At 50.1% G+C, this 19,264-nt stretch overlaps 1 protein-coding gene across 1 annotated transcript in view; it reads left to right on the top strand.

The window, feature by feature from the left end:
• NTF3 (neurotrophin 3) overlaps positions 1-16,202 on the top strand; it is a 67,125-nt gene extending 50,923 nt beyond the window's left edge. The window contains exon 2 of the mRNA XM_032874810.1: positions 15,096-16,202. Within this exon, the coding sequence (XP_032730701.1) occupies positions 15,096-15,890 (795 nt within the window). The 3' untranslated portion in view covers positions 15,891-16,202. The remainder of the gene's footprint in view (positions 1-15,095) is intronic.
• Positions 16,203-19,264: the final 3,062 nt, after the last annotated feature.

Raw genomic sequence — 19,264 nt, 5'->3', positions numbered from 1 at the left:
CAGAGCACTGCTCAATTAGCCCCAGTGCCTAAAGGAGGGTCTCCCTGCAGGGGCGGTGGCGGCCAGCATGACGGGCTGGGGCAGAGGCACGCAGGAGGCAGACCTGCCAGAATCCTAAGTGGGAATTTCCTGGGACGGAACGCACGGACCGCTCCAGCGAGACCCAAACCCACGCTGCTTGAGCAGAGGGCCTGAGAGGGGCTGGATGGGCTGTTCTAGGGAGGGGCGGTGTGGGGAGCCCACAGATGATATGACCAGAAAAGTGAGTGCAAACGTTTCATGCACAGAGTGACCGACATATGGAACGTGTTATCGGGAAGGGTTACAGGCTGGAGGAGCTTCTAGAGTTTTTCAAGGGTGGGATGGGGGAGGGGGGGAGCCTTCAGAAACTCAAGGAGGTTTCTAAACAAAAGGAATTTGAGAAGGGTTGGAGAAATAATGAGAAATGCAAACTTGACCCAGAGTTTCTCTTTCTATCTCCTGGGCTTCTCCTCTGCCTGTCCTTACATGTTTCCAATTCACAGGGACCGAGCAAGGCCACTGGAGCCATGTGCCTTACTCTTCAGATGAGCAGAGCCGGCGTGGTGTGTGTGTGGTGGGGGTGAGGGGGGTAAGGAAGAGCCCCAGAGCCATCTCTCAATCCTCTGTGTGCAAGGGACCAGAAACAGAGCCTCAGCCCAGAGCCTTGCCTTAGAACGCCTGTGGGGGGCACACGGATAGCTCTGGAATGATCAGAGGATGATTTATTCTGATCCCCTCACTCTAGAAGAGCAAACTGATACCTGGAAGGTTCAAGGAAAAAAAGGCTTGTCCAAGGTCTCACAGTGACTACAAGCTGGGAGGGACCCCCCCATCTTTGGAGTCCTCTTAACCCTTGGGTTTTCTCCCCTCGTCAGCATCCCTCTCCCAGCATACTGCACACGCACACAGTCACACACTCCACACAATCACACCATACACACGCTCACACAGATACTCACGTAGGCACACACACATGCACCATACACTCACATGCAGACGTATGGACACACACACCACACACAGATATCCATTCAGACGCAGAGACATACCACATGTGTGCAAACACTTATCACTTGCACACAGATATCCACACAGACTTGCACACCACACACCCGCACAGACACACTCACAGATATTAACAGATGCACATCACACACACAAATATTTACATAGACATGTACACACAGACACACCACACACACAAACATACACACAGATGTTCACACATACAGACACACACATTACACACTCACATGCAGATGCACACAACACACACAAATAGTCACATGGACACACATTCATGCGCAGACTCACACACGGACATACACACTCACAGATGTACATAGACATATACACACAGACACACACATTCATACACACATGTGCGTGTTCACAAACACGGACATACACACAGAGATCGTCACACACAGGCATACTCTCACACACACACAAACACCAACCCACACACACACACTGCCTGGCCTGTTTCCCAACAACACATGCATTGGCTGGAATTCCCGCTCTCCCCATCTCTGAAGACCAAGGGTCACTGGCACTGCCCCCACCCACCCACTCTTAGAACGAGCCACAAATGGCCCAAATGATCAGGCCAGTTCTGTGGGCCTCGACAGCATTCCCAGAAGCTCCTTGGGAACCTGAGTGCTCCTGCTGTCAGGCTTTCCTCCGGTCCCTGATCTCTGGTTACCTGCATCACCAGCTTGATCACTTCTCTGGTGGGTGGGAAGAAAATGGAGCTACGGCGCAGATCTGGGGAATAACGTTAGGGCGGAACGGTTTCTAACATGGATCGAGGTGCACCCAGCTCTGGGGCTACCGTGATGATACCTTGGGAGGGGACATTGACTCCCAGGCCCCCTGTTTTTCCCTAGTCAGGAAAAAGTGCCCCAGGCCAGGGTCCTTTGAGTCAGCTGAAAAACCCTGTTCAGGAAAACCTTCTCTGCCTCTCTCTGCCTGCCACCCTCCTTCCCTCTCTCTCTCCCTCCTCTCTCACATACACAGGCACACGTGCTCGCGCGCACACACCCTGAAGCCTCGAAGGGTAGAGGGTGGCTTCACACCCCCGCTTTGCCAGTTCGCAGTCAGGCCCATGGGGACTACGGCACCCCAGCTGGAGCACACCCTCCGGTGACTGGCAGCTCCTGGGGACCCCTCCCCTTCACAGTTCCAGCCTCAAGTCGTCAGCAGTGTGCTGGCAGTGATCCTAGAGGTCCATTTTAGATCTGTCCTCCAGGAATTTACTCAGACGCTTCTGGGCAGATTTCATGAAATGTCATCATTGAAACTAACAAATGACACATTTAATCTGTATAGTTTTTTCCAGCTTTGGGTGTTTGCTTATTTTCATTATGTAGCAAACCACCCCAAGCTTAATGGCATAGAATGCAACCATTTTCACATTTCTCATGATTTTGTGGATCAGGAATTCGGGGACTGCTGGGTCTGGTGATTTTTCTGTGCCGTGGGGCCTTACCAGAAGTTATGCGGTAGTATTCAGTTGGCTGATAGGCTGGTCTGGGTTATTTGGGTCAGTTTTACTTGTAAGATTAGCGCCTTGGCAGGGTCAGCTAGAAGACCATCAGGGGGAGCCTCTCCGGCATGGTGGCCTTGGAACGGTCACGTGCCTCACACGGTAGCTCAGGTCTCCAACAACAGGTGCAAGATTCATGCCCTCTTAGGGCTGAGCCTTAAAACTCATCTAGCATGACTTCCACTATACTGGAAGTCATAGGGGCCACCATATAGTGGCCACACCGGCTACCCCCATATAAGGGGAGGACATGTGGACAGCACCTCTAGGCAGGAGTGGCAGCAATGAGAAGCTGTTTTCAAACTAGCAACTTGCTTGTGTGTGATATCTGGCCCCAGTGTATTTTCTGGCTTTACTGTCTTGTAGACTGACCCATTTTTGATATCTGTTTTATCAAGAGAGCCTCTAAATATGCTTAAAGCTCTCCCAACTTTCTAGCATTCCACATGTGACCAGCTTTCCTCTGAGAGCATGTGCAGCCACACTCAAGGCTTGTAATCCCCAGAATCATAACAACAGTTGGAATTCAGATAAGCTCTTCAGAAACAATGAGGTTTTCCAACATGATGGTCTTGGGGGTGTTGAGGCACAGGGAGACCAAAGGGAGGAAAAAGTCATCAGGGTGGACATGAGGCCATCCAACATGATGGCAGAATCAGACATGGAAAGGAAAATGCACAAAATCCCAAAGCCCTTGAGGAATGTGGGAATCACTGACGGATGGTGCTGATGTGACACAGATATTTGCACAAGGAAACAGGGAAGGATTCTGCTTCTATAGGCTACCTCTCTGGCTGAGTCAGGCTCTGAGCACTCCAGCCCTCTCACCCTGTAATGCTGAAGTGCCATGTTGGCCCGGCTCACTTGGGACCCTTCTGCCTCTTAGGGAAGCCCTATAGGCAGTGAGCCTTGTAGACAGGTTTCCCTCCTGGTGTTCTTAAATATAATGTCCTGTGTTGGTTCCAAATGAGCAGCATGGGGCTGGTCCTCTGGAGAGCTGGCTTCTATTTCTGGCTCTCCCACTAACTTGTTGCTTCATTCGGGGCAGGTCACTTTCCTGCCATAACCTTCCCAGGCTACGAGAATCCGAGTGGATTAGGATGTGGGTGCCTGACTCCATAGCTTCAGAGAGACGCAGACAAAATGGGGAGGACCAAAAAATGAGACCCATAATGAGAATCACTTAGTCTGACGAAGGAATGGCTCAAGGTTGACAGAGGATAATAGAAAAATAGAGTATTCCTGCTCGAAGGAGTCTTTAAAACGTTTCAGTTTGAGGGGCGCCTGGGTGGCTCCATCTGTGGAAGCATCCAATCCTCGGTTTGGGCTCAGGTCTTGAGATAAAGCTTGGTCTTGAGATCAAGTTGGGCTCCGCGCTCAGTGGGAGTCTGCTTGAGGTCCTCTCCCTCTGTCCCTGCCCCCCCCTCACTCTCTCAAATGAATAAATAAGCCTGAATTAAATATTCTTTCATTCAAGAATTCTTCACCTGGGATCTGTGGGCCTCTGGGTGAGGTTTCAGGGAGTCTGCACAGCCTCGTAAGTTTTCTGAAAAGTGTCCTTTGTGCACACGTGTATGCTGCTTAGGGGAAAGACGCTTTAGCTTCTGTCACATTCTAGATAGGGTCAATGATCCAGAAATGGTTAAAAAACCCCTGCTTTATTCCACCAGTGTTATGTAATGTGATTCCTAACTGGGAGGGATAAAGCGTGCCCAGGTGAGGTGGCATTTGGAAGGCTCAAGTGCATATTTCCCGTGGTCACAGGGACTGGGGAGACATGGCTGGCGTGCAGTAGATGGCGGCCAGAGCTTCGTGTGTGGGGGACAAGGCCGAGCGGTGAAGAACTACCCTGCCCGAAGACCAGCGGCACCCCGTGGTGAAATATCGGGAATTGAGACCCTAAGACAAGCAATGATTCTCCCTTTGCCACAAAACTCATTGGTGGCAGAATTGGGTTTTATTCATAAATCAGAGCAGGAGACGTGCCAGGAGTCCACAATATTTCATTTCTCCTTGCCAACTGCAAGATACACTACAAAGAAAACCAAAGAATCAGAAATCTGCCTCACCTTCAAAATATCCAGCAATTTTTAAAAGGAACCCCTGGGTTTTTGGTCTTCTTCACCATCAAATAAGGAGGGAGGAAAGAAGCATTTTACCTCTTGGGAAGCCAGGGGGTACATCAAGGAGCCTGACAGCCCTAAGTGGTGTTGGTTTATCTTTCAGCCACGGCAAATTGGTGACACCAGGCTTAGACTGTGAAACGTACTCTTGACACTTCAGAGCCCCCGTCCTGCATGTCCCTTTCTCTAAAAAGGGAAGAAGCATTAATATACCAGCATGGCGCTCACTGCCTAGTTCACTGCAAGCAAGTGGCAGGTAACTTAGATTCTTTGGAATGAACTTGGAGGTGTGAGGCAGTGTTGGCTAGAAGTAAGGCCCACGGGGTCGTCCAGACGGGTTGAGACCCTGGCTCTAGCCCTCTGTTGATGTGTGATCTCAGACAACATGCCTTAATCCCTCTGAGCCTCAGTTTCCTCGACTGAGAAGTGGGGATAATAATCGTATCGGTGAGGATTAATTGAGATAATCCATATAAAGTGTCCCACAAAGTCCCTAGCATATGGCGCGGCTCAGTAAATGCTAACTAGCCTTTATTACAAGCTATTATTATGACTGTGTCTGTGATTAAAGACAGCTTTGGGCTTGGAGTGTTGGTGCCAAAATTGCTTTCAGAGGACAAGCTTTGGGTTGGTTTTCTGTCTCGCCCAGCTGCCCAGAAAGAGAGCCGTAGACTGTTTGAGAGAGCGGAGTCATAATGTTTATGAAGGGCCCACTGCACACTCTGGTTTGGGTGGAAGATTGATTTTCTTCCTGCATGCATATCCCAGCATCACTTCACAAGCAGGCGAGAATAGGCTCAGGGAATCACACAGACATCTCTCCTGCCTCGGTTTCCTGGTCTGTCAGGGTGTTCAGATGAATGACGGTGGCCAGGGTGAGCAGAGGGGAGAGAGGCCCAGAAGAGTAGAAGGAAGCCATGGTTCTCGGAGTCTCCAGACCTCACGGTTTCCTGGAGAGGTGGTCCAGACAAAGAAAGCCCAGACCATTTGCCAATCCCTCATCCTCATGAAAGGAGGTTGGCTGCAGGGCCAGTGGGAAGCCTGAGGGGGAGACAGAGGCTGTATTTGACACAGGCCTGATCGCCAAGCCTGGAAGAGAAAGGCTGCCATCTGACCACACCGCAGCCAAGTCCTCATGGGGCCAAACCATTATGGTTTGGGTTGATCCTGTTCTCCCTGCTGCTGCTCTGGTTGATGCACAGGGGTTTGGGCATTGCCAAGGCAGCTGCGGTCTTGGTTTGGAAGAGGCATCCAGAGCGTGGATGGAAGTCGCGCTTCGGGATTTCCCTGGGCTTCCAGCTCTCAAGGTGAAGCCAACTTCTTTTCCTGCCATTTTGAGACCCATTCTTGGCTGGGTGGACAAAATAAATAACTTATCATCATCATTTATTATATTTATTATAATACATATTTATTTTATAAATATATATTTATATAGATATTTATATATAAACATATATATCTATATTAATATATATTTATAATTATATATAATTATATTTATTATATTTATTAAAGAGCAATTACTCAGTAGCCCCTACCTTGTAATAATACTAACTTACAGCTGTAAAGAACTCTGCAGGTAGTGCTGATGTCCAACTCAGGAACCCAAGCCCAACACGAGGCACAAATGTAAAGCAGAAGGTTGACTTGGACAGCTATTCTCTGATGCCGGGATTTTCATGTCAGCTGTACCCCCCAGCTGTCTATACAATGGAAGCAACCTTCTCTTGTGTGTTTTCACACTTGGAAAACGGGGTCTCCCCTAGTGCAGAAAACAAAACCAAAATCAGAATGTCTTAGGATATTTCATGATGCAATAATTTAGAAATAGCCTGGCTGTAATGTCTTGGGGGCTACAATGTGTGTGTGTGTGTGTGCACACACACGTTGGTGCCCCCATGTGTGCACGTGTGCACATACACACAAGCCCATGCATGCACTTTTATGTGCAGTGGCGGATGAGTGTTAGGGCCCAGAACAAAGAAAACTAAATGTAACAATACATTATGGCCGGTAGATGATGGACTCAGATTTTCTCCGCAGAACCTTCCTTGTCCAGCCTCTGGCCATGAAAGGAGAGTTTAGTATGCAAAGGATAAAGTAAATCTGGATTTCCTGGGGCTTGTGTTGGCATACAAAGCTCCTTTCAGATCTCTTTGCCAAGACAGGGCCACGCCAGAGGCTTCCGTGGCCTGGGGAACAACTGTGCTACCTTGCTCTTGGAGCTGCTGAGGCACACTGTTTTGACGTATGCCATACCTTCCGTCTTTCACTGCCTTGGGGCCAGAGTGGAGGCTAAGCTTTGAACAATGTAAAATTCCTCTTCCACAGCTGCACAAAGCAAACTCACAGCTTTCAACTTCCATCTCAGGGCATCGAGCTTGGTTTTTGAATACAGGCTCCTTGTCCATTTTGGAATCTGCCTTCCTCATTTTCGGGCTCCCAAGAGGGACCAGTTTCAGAAATTCCTTTCTGAGGGAGGTGAGGAAACCTTCTGAGGTGCTCTGATATGTTTCATTTCATTCTAGAATAGGCCTTCCCTGTTGACTGTGTGCCTCATTGCCCCTGGGAAGCCAGCAGCCCCCGAAAGTTGAGGACTTTGTCCTATCCCAGATCTTGGGCCGCGTGTTGTCCCTGTCCCAATTTTTCGTTAAGTATTTTAACAAGAGGAACAGGAGAGCAGTCCATCTCCCTGCCTCTGTTCTCGCTGGTCTGGACTGTACAGGAGCGGTCTCTGCCCAGGGATCAGGGCTCTCGAAGGAGGCGTCACCAAGTGAAGCACGGAGAGGAGGCGCTTCCTCCAATCGCCGCTCACTTCCGGTCCAGGGCAACGCAGAGCATGCTGGTCGGCGTCCTCCGGGGGTCGCCATCCACTAGCTCTCCAGTCCTGGCTCTGATTCTTGCCCTCTCTGAAACTCAACTTACGTACTTCTCTGCGTTATAAGACAGGGAACCTAAGAGTTGCCTCCCCTCCAAAGGCGTGCTCAGAGTGAATGAGTGGGATTTAGGAAAGACCGCAGGGCTATAGGAGAAGAAGACGGGGCCGTGGAAACCCACACTGCCCTTGTCATGTGAGTTCATTTCTCATTTACTCCTTGTAGCCCTTCCAAGTCGCTCTTTCCCTTCATCCCTTTACAAGCATTTCCCTCCCTTGTTGGTTTTGGATTCATCTTGCCCCCAGTGAGTTAACCTACGTGTTTCCAGTTTGAATCTCATCGTGCTATTTCCAGGCTGCCAACCCCCACGGGTGCTGGGGAATAATTGGTCTGTCCTCGCCGGTGTTTGTAGCACCTTCCCTTTGAGCGTCATCTGTGCATTTTAATTAATCTGCCACTTTTTCCTCTCTCCTGCTTCCGGATCATTAATAAAGAGATTAACCAAAACCAGACCAATCCCCAGTGGAGGCTCCGCCGGGATCTCTCTCTCCCGGCGACCAGCCTTGTCATGGGTCAGAACATCTTCATATGGCCCCACTGACTAATTTTCAGGCCTCAGGACCTGGGTTCAGAACAAAGCCAATTTGAATTAATTTTGCAATTAAGATATGGGGAACACGCTTAGCCAGTCTTCTGTATAGCCTGAGTTTAATATTTCCACCACATTCCTTTCCTTTTTGTCATTCTACTTTAAATCTCTCCCTTTCCCACCTCTCCCCCTTTCCCGTCCCTGAATAAGATATTAGGGTTATCTGGCAGGATGTAGTCTTTTGAGCCCTTGACATTAGTCAGTGACCATGTCATAGCTGCAGGAATTCTCCAAAGAATTAGGCCTTCTGGATACAGCTGGACAGTGTCCTTGTTAACCCAGCCAGAGAAATGCATTTGCCTCCAGATATGGCCGCACCAGAAATAATGAAATCTCTTGAATTTGCGTATTAAAAACTTGGCACATTAAAAAGTGCTTCCCTTTGATCTCATGCCTCCTCCCTGAGGACAGCTAGAGCTCAGCCCCTATGCCTTATTTGTAAGTCACCCTGATTTACAGCACTGGCACCAATGCCAGGCCTTGGGATGGGGCATCTGGTGCTCTGTCCACTACAACACATGGCCTCTGCAAGGATGGGTGACCCGCAAAGGAACGGGGCCAAAGGGGGACAGGAATTTGTTTACTTCCATGGCAAACACTCTCACAGGGAATACGGGCAGGAAGAAACAGGAGTGGTGGCCTCAAACCCTAGAAGCTCTGCCCAGAGCTGGGGATTCCTGGGGGAGGTGCTCGAACTCCCTGGTTCCAGCCTCAGAACTTGAACTTTCTCTGGAAATAATTCTCTTTGGAATGTTCCAGAGCAGGGACAGACCAGACCTCATAGCGTAGTCCATAAGGGCATCAATTCCGAGCCAAACTGTGATCAAATCCTGACTCTGCTGCTTGTTAGCTGGTTAGTAACTGTCTCCTGCCTCAGTCTCCCCATCTGAAATGGGAAATGTTAGTACCAACCGAGATTAGAGATTTAATGTATGTCGGTCCCTGGCTGATGTTCCCACTCCAACCAGGCTAAACCTTCACTCCACAAGTGGAGCAAGCAAGGGTTCCAGATCCACGGTCAGGAGGAGTCACATGTGCTGGGAAGCTAGTTGTGGAGAGGTAAATTAGAACTCAAAGGAGAACACCCCAGGTGTTCGTGTGTGACAGGACAGACAAGGGTGGTTGTGGGCCAGGTCCCGTCCCACCTCACTCCCCACCCAGCTTTCTTTTCCATTTCAGCCACTTTGCCCAAAAACCCTCTGTGTGTGTGTGTCTGTGTGTGTGTGTGTGTGTTGTAAACTGAGCCAGAAAGGAGAAATCAGAAATTGCTCTCTTTTGAGTATTTTGAGGGATGGTGAAACCTTGTAGGAATGTTGCTCCAGGGACTGAGAAAACACCATATGTGGGAAAGCATTTCTAAGTGAGGAAAATAGCATCTGCTAGTTGGTCAGGATCTTGGAAAACTCCGAGCAAGGGAAATGGGCACTGGGGAGAGTGTAGGAAGGGGGTTTTACTGAGGTCTTTAACAGGTCTTTTTCCAATTATAGCCAAGAAGAGCCTGGGGACCATGGCCTACTTCAGAGCCAGGCCTTGTATTTTCTTTGGGAAAAAGAAAGCAGGGTTGAGTGGCTTCCAGACCAGGCTTGGCAGAAGCCCATACGGGATCTCAGGCCAGTGAGCAATGTCTTGGGCAGGTCTTGGTTGTGGTAGGCACTCATTCACCAAGTAGACCTTGAGACTCTGCAATGGACCAGCTCCATGCTAAGCAGAGGGCACGTGTGGATGAAGAAGGCTTGGCACCCTGCCCCCCCAGCCAAAAGAAGATGTAAGGCCAATGATAACACAACAGAATGCTTGGATGGGGTCCTTACTGACAGCGACCAAAAGAGAAGGAGCATAGAGGTCCTTCTAAATTGAAAAATTCACCGACGTGCCTTGCCTGGGTCACGTGCCTTGCCTGGGTCACAGCCCGATGCCAGGCTCGATCCCAGAACCCTGGGATCATGACCATGACCAGAACTGCATTCCTTTCTTCTCTCCCCACTCGAGGGAACTAGCCTTCTGGAGAAAACCCATCCCAAAAGATGGGGAGGAAGTTGCAGGCTTTGGTGACCAGAAGGACCCAGAGATCAGATCTAGGTTCTTGCCCCTGGCCATATTCAGAAACACCACTTCACAGTTTCCCATGCGTGTTTGCTTTTGCAATTTTCCTTTTCTCTGTGCTTCCAATAGGCAATAATCTTTCCTTCTCCCACAACCTGTGTAGCTGCTCTGAGATCCAAGCACTTGCTAGCAGTGGCATTTGGGAGAATGCTCTGTGTCGGAGCAGATTGCTGTGGCTGTATGTGGAAAAGGAATTCCTGACTCCTGCTGCTTGGTACCCCGTACGTGAGTGTGGAGGACAGGTATACAGCGACTCTGCAACCACAGAGAACTCAAATTCACATTCAACGAACATTCCCAGGGTACCGCTCCATGCCAGAGACTGTGCTGGGAGCTCTCACATAGATTTCAGCGTTACCGCCCATGATAATGTTGCTTTTGCACAAGGCACGTCTATTCACTGAGCTTTAGAACCAGGTGTCCTCTGTCATTCTCTGCCATTACTGAGGAGACTAATCTCAGACAACTCCCTCCATCGCCACCCTGGGCCTCAGTTTTCTTACTTAAAAAATGAGGGTTTACATGGGGTCCTTTCCAGCTTCAAACATCTGTGTTTTGGAGAGGTCTAGTAGCAACATTCCTGGACTTGCTCACTGTGAAAAAGCTACAAGCAGATGATCAAGGGGACAGCCATAGGCACCCCTGCTGGGTTTTAATGCAGCCTTACAAGTGGGTTAGAAACCTCTACCAGTCTGCACTTGATTTATTCCCCTAACTTATTCTCAAGTATCATGGTAAGGTTTTGGATTCAATGGTAAGAAAGAGCAGAGCTCCAGAAATAAGTAGAACCAATGCTAAGAGGCATTTGGAAATTTTCTTACATTATTAATTTTTCGTGTGTGTCTCAACCCCGCCCACAGTGGTGGCCTGATTTCTTTGTGTTGAGTTTCTGTGCTTGGGACCCGAGAGGAGCTGAGTTGTCTAAAAGAGTCAGGAGACCTGGGTTCTAATCCACACAATGCCTTGGGCTCCCAGAGGCAGGGCACAGTAAGGTGGGGTAGTAGGAGCCGTCCACGCAGGGACAATATTGAGTGTTTTCCGGGCAGAAGCTAAAAACGGTAATAAAATCAACTACAAATCATTCTGCTTTTTAGGATCAGCATACTCTGGCAATTTGGGGCCATTTCCATGACATAATGTTTCTGCCTGACAATCCTGACTTCTCCCACTGCCTCATTTAGTTCCCACATTTCCATTTTTTTAAAAGATTTTTTTATTTATTTGAGAGAAAGAAAGCATAAGTGGGGTGAGGGGCAGAGGGAGAAGCAGGCTCCCCACTGAGCAGGGAGCCCGATGCCAGGCTCGATCCCAGAACCCTGGGATCATGACCTGAGCCAAAGACAGACACTTAACCGACTGATATACCCTGGCACTCCTGGTTCCCACAGTTCTTGGTTGCCACTGCCCAGAGGAGGAAAGCAGGTAGTCACAAGAGACTTTTCAATTTGTGCATCCCCAGTGGGCTCTTCCCGCCCCCCAGACTGCTGCTAAAGTTATGGCTTCTGCCCACAACTCTGAAGGTGTCCCCTCCCATGAAACGCTCATTGGGCTTTGCCCATCCCTCCCAACCCAAAATGGATTTCTACCAAAATGGAACATTCTAACTCCTGCAGCCAGGGCTGGCTTCATGGGTGTGCCACCAGTGCCCGTCGTCCAAGGCCCTGCACCCCAGAAGGCGACCCCACACTCAGGGTTTAATGCCCTGTGGTGGTCATTTGGAAATTCTTTAAAAATTTTATCTTCAAATCTGTGTTTTGTAAGTGAGGTGTGGTGGGACAATGTAGCATGTACGTGGGGGGCTTGGAGAGTTGGCTCAAAGGCAGTCACCCCTCCTGCCACCACCCCGCCTCTCTTCACGAGGCCCTCCAAATCAGGTCGCTCTTCTGCCTTCAGCCCCCCCTCCCTTCCGTCCCTACCTCTTTACACCCAAACCTCCACCTCCACCGTGTGTTCACCGTGGCGTGGACGCAGGGGGGAGGCACAGGCAGGAAGGGTCTCCTGGCCTTAGAGGAGAGGGAATCTAGTGAGTAGAGCAGGGAGACCCCTGAGGCTGGTCATACCTGCCACCACAGCCGATCGGAAATATGCTGCAGGAATGCAAAGGAAGTGCTGGTTGCCGCTCTGGGGGGCTTGTTGCTTTTTAGGGGGCTTCATAGAAAAGTTCACTTTCCAACGCAGCACTGAAGAATTAGTGTAATTTCAGCAGGAGAGCTGAGGAAAGAGTGCCGGCAGAAGGGAACAGCACGTGCACACGGCTCCTAAAGCTTGTTTAGGCAGCTTTGGAAGAGCAAATGGGCTGGGGCCCGGGTGTGCACACCCAGCCATAACCTGACAGAAAGGGCCACTAGGTCGGGAGGGCAGAGGACCCCTCTACCCTGTGCATTTCTCTTCCTTCTTCAACCACAGTTAGGTTTTCATTATCTATGCAATGAAGGAGCTGGATTCAATGCTTTCTTTATACAGCTCTTCTACGCCTGAAACCCTTTGGTTCTGAGTTCAAGCCCCAGCCATAAAGACTCTCCCCTTTGCGTCCCCAGTCCACCTGCCCCATCCATCTATCTTCCTGTCCGTGCCCCCTTGTCACTCCCTGGCTAGTCAGTACATCGACTCTCATTCTCTCTGGGACCTCCCCTCACTGACCGTCTTTGATCTCTTTCCCTATGAGCAGGTACCCTGTGTATTCTTTGCTTACAGTGGCTGGGCTTTGGGAGGATTTAATAAATTGTTTTCTGATAGACTCTTGGTCCCAAATTGCTTTATTGCAGCTGTATTCCGTTTGGACAGGGGAGAAAGGGCATGCAATTCTAGTTGCATGCATGCTGTACATTTTGTGTTCAAGGTTCGTTTTGTTGGGCCTGCAACATTGAAGGAAATGTCAATTATATGCAGAGTGGGAGGGAGAGTAGTTATCCTGTGGGAACCACTTTCTTAGGATAATGGGATTCTTAGAGCAGTCTCTAGGGGTGGGCAGTGAATCTAGAATCCTTCTCTCGCTTTGACCTTGAAGGAGTCTGTTGTCCACAAGAGTGGTTCCCATGGAAGGAAGATGATCCCCTTATCAAAGAGGTGGGCCACGAGCCAGAAGGAGGAAGTTGGAGCAAAGTGCTCACAGCGTGGCTGGCCTTTGGGGACCAGAGAGCAGTACTTCAGACAAGATGGGGAAAGAGGCCGCGTCCCGGGAGCAAGTTAGCGTGGGCAAGCTCAGACATGGGTACCTGGTAAGCAGGGTTGCTTCTCTGATTCCTGTGTCTCTCTTGTTTATTTCCCTTCTACGTTCCCCCTGGATTTACTAAAGTCTCTCGGCAAATACCAAAGGTGAACCGAGGGAAGGGCTTTTATTTTCCATGCTTAGGGCCTTAAAGAGGAAACCGTGAGGCCCTGGGGGCCAGTGAAGTGATAGCAATGGTAACTAAGGTTTGGCTACCTCACGGGGGTGGTGTGGATCAGAGCAGGTGGAGATCACTCCTGCTGCCAGCCCTCCCAACCTGAAGAGTCTCCTTCCAGCGCCAACCTTCGGAAAAGCTGGGCTTGGCTCTAGTGAGGGAGAAACCAGCCAGAAAGGTATCTGGAGATCAGCCCTATAATCCCATAAGGACCCAACGGAAACCCCGTGCCGAGGTTCTGCTCCGGCAACAGAAGGAGAGTGTGGACGAGTTCAGGCTCCATTTAAACAAGGAGATAGCAAAATGGAAATGTAACCCCCAAAGGAAACATTGTGTACAAAGGGGGAAAAAAATGAATCCACAAGGAATCTTGCTGTCCAGCCCATTAACCTGAGCTGGCTGTTGCTATGCCTCCAAGTCCTTCAGGTAGTGCTCTGCTGGGGAGGGGTCTCTGGGAAGCCATTGGGTGCCCTGGTGAGGCATGTCCTTCAGCGAGCTCAGCCGGGCCCTCTCCCAGAGTGCAGGGCAGCCCCCGTGTTCATGACCAGGGCGGGGGACCAGCTTCCCCAGACGTGGCCTGGCCAGAGATGAGCCCACGCAGATGTTGCAGTGCACAGGCAGGTGACCCGTCCCCAGCCTCAGGGTATTCCTTCCAGAGACCCAGAAGCTGCATCAGGTGTAGGGGAGGGCGGGAGAGCTATTTCCTTAAGACCATTCGCAAGTCTGTTCCTGTTGCTAAAAGAATGCAAATATGCCTTCATAGTTTTCAGGTACAGCTTCACAATTTGCCAAGTTGGAGTGGACTGTGGTCTTCTCGGGCTCAGATGATATTTAAAGAAGCAGGCAGACAACATCTGCACACAACAGAAGTCTGCAGATAAGCGCAGACCTCAAATGCAGATGCCGTTGGGGGTCTTCTGTCTAGGAAAGAGGGCGGAGGCGGAAGTTCTAAGTGTGAGTCTGCTCCTCCCTCCGCTTTGGAGAGGAGACCCTTGGGGACCCAGGTCCTGGGGAAAACCCTAACTCTTCCACACCGAAGACCTCACCACTCATGTTTTTGGTTTATTTAATTAAAAAAAAAAATGATCTTGCTTCTGTCGGCTCAGGGGCACAAGACACACAATGACATGTGCGCACACGCACCCCTCTTTCCCTAGCACACGGCTGCCACGCTACAGGAAAGATTGCTGGGGGAGAGGCAGGTGAAATTCTAGGGGGGATAAAGTACCATTAGATATTCAAAGGCAGTATTTCCCAAGGAGAGAAATCGACAACCCTGGTCTCCCGACATTAGAGAGGAGCCTGGTCACTCTCACAGGGTTACTCAACCCACAATGACATGGACTGTGCTGCCATGGGCTCCCATTAACCCCTGTGTTTCCTTTTCAGATCTTACAGGTGAACAAGGTGATGTCCATCTTGTTTTATGTGATATTTCTCGCGTATCTCCGTGGCATCCAAGGTAACAACATGGATCAAAGGAGTTTGCCCGAAGACTCGCTAAATTCCCTGATAATTAAGCTGATCCAGGCAGATATTCTGAAGAACAAGCTCTCCAAGCAGATGGTGGACGTTAAGGAGAATTACCAGAGCACCCTGCCCAAAGCAGAGGCCCCCCGCAAGCCAGAGCAGCGAGAGCCCTCCAAGTCGGAATTCCAGCCCGTGATTGCAACGGACACGGAACTGCTGCGGCAGCAGAGGCGCTACAGCTCGCCCCGGGTCCTGCTGAGTGACAGCACCCCCCTGCAGCCCCCTCCCTTGTATCTCATGGAGGATTACGTGGGCAACCCTGTGGCCGCAAACAGAACATCACGGAGGAAGAGGTACGCGGAGCACAAGAGTCACCGAGGGGAGTACTCCGTATGCGACAGCGAGAGTCTATGGGTAACCGACAAGTCATCGGCCATCGACATTCGGGGACACCAGGTGACGGTGCTGGGGGAGATCAAAACCGGCAACTCTCCCGTCAAACAATATTTTTATGAGACACGATGTAAAGAAGCCAGGCCTGTCAAAAACGGTTGCAGGGGCATTGACGATAAACACTGGAACTCTCAGTGCAAAACGTCCCAGACCTATGTCCGAGCACTGACGTCAGAAAACAATAAACTTGTGGGCTGGCGATGGATACGGATAGACACCTCCTGTGTGTGTGCCTTGTCGAGGAAAATCGGAAGAACATAAATTGGCATCTCTCCCCATATATAAATTATTACTTTAAATTATATGATATGCATGTAGCATATAAATGTTTATATTGTTTTTATATATTATAAGTTGACCTTTATTTATTAAACTTCAGCAACCCTACAGTATATAAGCTTTTTTCTCAATAAAATCCGTGTGCTTGCCTTCCCTCAGGCCTCTCCCATCTGTTAAACCTTATTTTGTGACCCGGCTCTCGGGAGCCACTCTGTAAAATCTATGTACACCAGTATTCTGCATTCAGTATTTGTCAAGGCCATGACTGTCGTTTTAGTAAACTTGTTAAAATCAGATGCTGTCAGAGTTGTGTGTAGACACAGTGATGCCCACCCCCTTTCTGGTCTACTTCATGTTTGATCAGTTCACTAAATGCCCTGTTGCCACGTCCCCTGGAATGACACACAGTAGCTTTGAGCTCCACGCTTCATTCTGGCCAGCAAGTTCACTGTCAGGGACTTGCTCTCCTCTCTTGGCTGTTGCTTTTGCCAATTAGAACCCTGATGCTCCAAGGTTACGGTCCCAGAACAGTAACAACAAACCTGGCAATTTTAAGTTTTGGAAGTCTCTTTTCAGCACATTTGTTGTTTTGGGTTTGGGGTTAAGGGTTGGATTGGGCGGGGGGACTATGGTTTTTGTTTTGCTTTCTAAAAGTGGTTTTGATCCGTTTAGGCATATAGGAAAAAATGTTTTAACTATTTGTAACAGAATAATTGTATGGTTACCCAGAAGCCAGCTGAAACGGATCATGAAAAATCTACAGACAGAAGAGAACTTCCTCATTTGAGATCCTCTGGGCACATGGCCTCCTCCCTTCTCTGGGGACCCCTCCCAGAGCTGCATGAGGAATTGGAAAATGCTCGTACTTCGGAGTCAGACCTGGGTTCAAATCCCGGGTCCTCCCTTCCTTGTGACTGGGGGCGAGGCTTTGAAGGCTTTCCAAGCCTGGGGTTCCTAGGGCTGGAAAGTCACTTGGGGATTTTGCTAAGTCAAAGAGCTGTCGTGAGGTCTCAGCTAAATTGTCACTGTGGACTTCCTAGCATAGGGGAGGCGTTCAAGATCGATCCTTCTTCCTTCCTTCCTCTTCTTTCTTAGCTATCGTATTCTTCTGTATCATTTTTGGTGGGTTCACCATCCTGAGAGGTAGAAGTTCAAATGGAAGGAAGGTGATCCTGAGTCCCAGAGGGATCCCTATGGTGAGGGTCATACCTCCACAGAGGCAGGACACAGTGGCTCCTACAAGCCCTACCCCACTGGGAAGCAGACTCTCCCCCTGGTCCTAGAGCCTGTAGACTCTCATCTCCCATCTTGTCGGAGGCACATGTACCCCGTGTTCTGCCTGGGATCCCTGTCCTGGGTCTTCCCTGAATTACCCTGCCTTCAAGGTCCAAGTGTTTTCGGTCTAGAGCAGCCCATGCCCCGGAGATCTAACCCATGCCTAAGAAAATGTGTGTTCTTTATGTGGCATGAACCTCTTGAAACAGCCTCCGCCGATCGCCGTGGCTTGGGTTAGGACCACCATAATGCAGCACTCGATTCCGGACGCCTCAACTCCGGAGACAGGACAGGAGGAATTTGCCTCGCACCCACTTCTGCGGGCCACCTGCAAACACGGCCCCCCGTCCCTGTCACAAGCCCATTGAGGTAGGCATTATCTCTCTAGTTTACAGGTGAGGAGACGTGGCTGAGGACTTCCTTCGCCCGTGCTCACTGAGCGGCAGGAGGCAGAGCGAAGAGTTACATCTGTGCTTGAAAAAGGACGCAGTCTCGTTTCTTCTTCACTAGGCCCCCTCATCCCCCCTTCTGTGCGACACTTGGCATTGCAGAATGAACATTACAGTCCGAGGGACGTGGAAAGTGTAGTCGCCTGCACAGAAACCTTTTGTGGCTCCTGCTTCAAGAGCGAGAACACAATGTACCCGCTGATAGAGGGACAGCTGCCTGGTGGTCAAGCCCAAGCCCTCTTCTTGGACTAGAATTAATGTTCCTCGTCTGGACTTGCTATTCCAAGCAGGTGTAGGGGTTCTCTAGAGGGTCTGGCCTGGGAAGGCACCGTCCCTAAACAACAGGGCAACAAAGTGAGCCTGGGGATGAGATGAAGACCTTCCAGAAAGGAATTCCAGCCTTCAGGCCATTGGGACGGCGCTGCCCTCCCCTCCCCACCCCATGCTGGGTGGCAGACCAGCAACGCATTACCCAGTTCCATGTGAGTAGCTTTATTAGCAGAAAAGGGCATTCAAGTGTTGCCAAAGTCAACATGTCGGGCCTACGGGCCCCGGGGCAGAGCCTTCCTCAAGATTCACAGGAGGCCCCTTTCTGTCTAGTGTGTGCACTTGCCATTGCTTTAGATCTATGATTGAGCTCTTCTCCGCCCTAGAGGAGACTTGGCAGGCTGGAGTCTGACCCCGGGAGAACGCCACATTTGCCTTCATGTTTCCATTCTGCCTGGTTTCCTGCTGGAGCTTTAGGACACAGGCAGGTGTGCTGCGGTGTGAAGACCTTCACCGGACAGGAGGAAACAGGCTGCAGCCCCGCTTCTTGCCAACAGCAGCCCCATGTCCTCAGATGACTCACCTGTCCTGATGGGGACTTTCCCGCACCGTGAGTTTCTGCTGTGCAGAGGGCCGGTGGCCAGACTAGGTGGTCCTCACTTCCTTAATGACGGCTGCCGTGAGGAGCCCTGTGGGCCATCGGCAGGGATTCTCTCTGCTCTCCCTTAAGTCTCCCAGCTGCCTCCATCTACAAGCTGTGTGGACTTATGCATGTGACTTAACCTCTCTGAGCTTTTCTCTCCTAGTCTGTAAACTGAGGGCAGTGCCACGCAGTCAGAGTGTTTGGCAATGTAATGAAATCATCCTGTGCTTGGCTCATTAAGTTCCGTTGAGTGTTACCAATGATGGTGGTGATGAGTAGCTATCGGGGGATTTGCACGGGTCCTCATTCTGGAATTCTGGTAGAAACTTCCAAACTTCCGGGTGAATTATTCCTGACTGAAGTGTATCCATCACCAACCCCATGGGATGCAGTCCCCAGGGGAGCATTTGCCCCGTCCCCCAGCCCCTCTCATCAACAGGCCTCGACTCCTCAGTTGACACACCAGGAAAGGTATGTCTAAGCCTCCTTTACTGTGATTTTCTGATGTGTGTGCGTGTGTCTTTTGTTCCTTCTTGCAAATGCGTGACACAGCCTTGTTCTTGCTACTCTCCATCTCGGTTATGTCTCACAAGGCTTTCTCCAGGTTGATCTTTGGTTCATTTGGTTCTTTGGGTTCTTTGGGTTGGCATTTTTGAAGCTTTCTTTGCTGTTCCCTTTCCTGTATGGGTGTCCGTGTGTGCTTTTTGCTTTAGTCAGTCCAC

The sequence above is a fragment of the Lontra canadensis genome, unplaced genomic scaffold (assembly GCF_010015895.1).
Source record: "Lontra canadensis isolate GAN:19392208 unplaced genomic scaffold, GSC_riverotter_1.0 scaffold53, whole genome shotgun sequence".
NCBI lineage: Eukaryota > Metazoa > Chordata > Mammalia > Carnivora > Mustelidae > Lontra > Lontra canadensis.
This window is presented reverse-complemented; position numbering and strand designations above follow the sequence as displayed.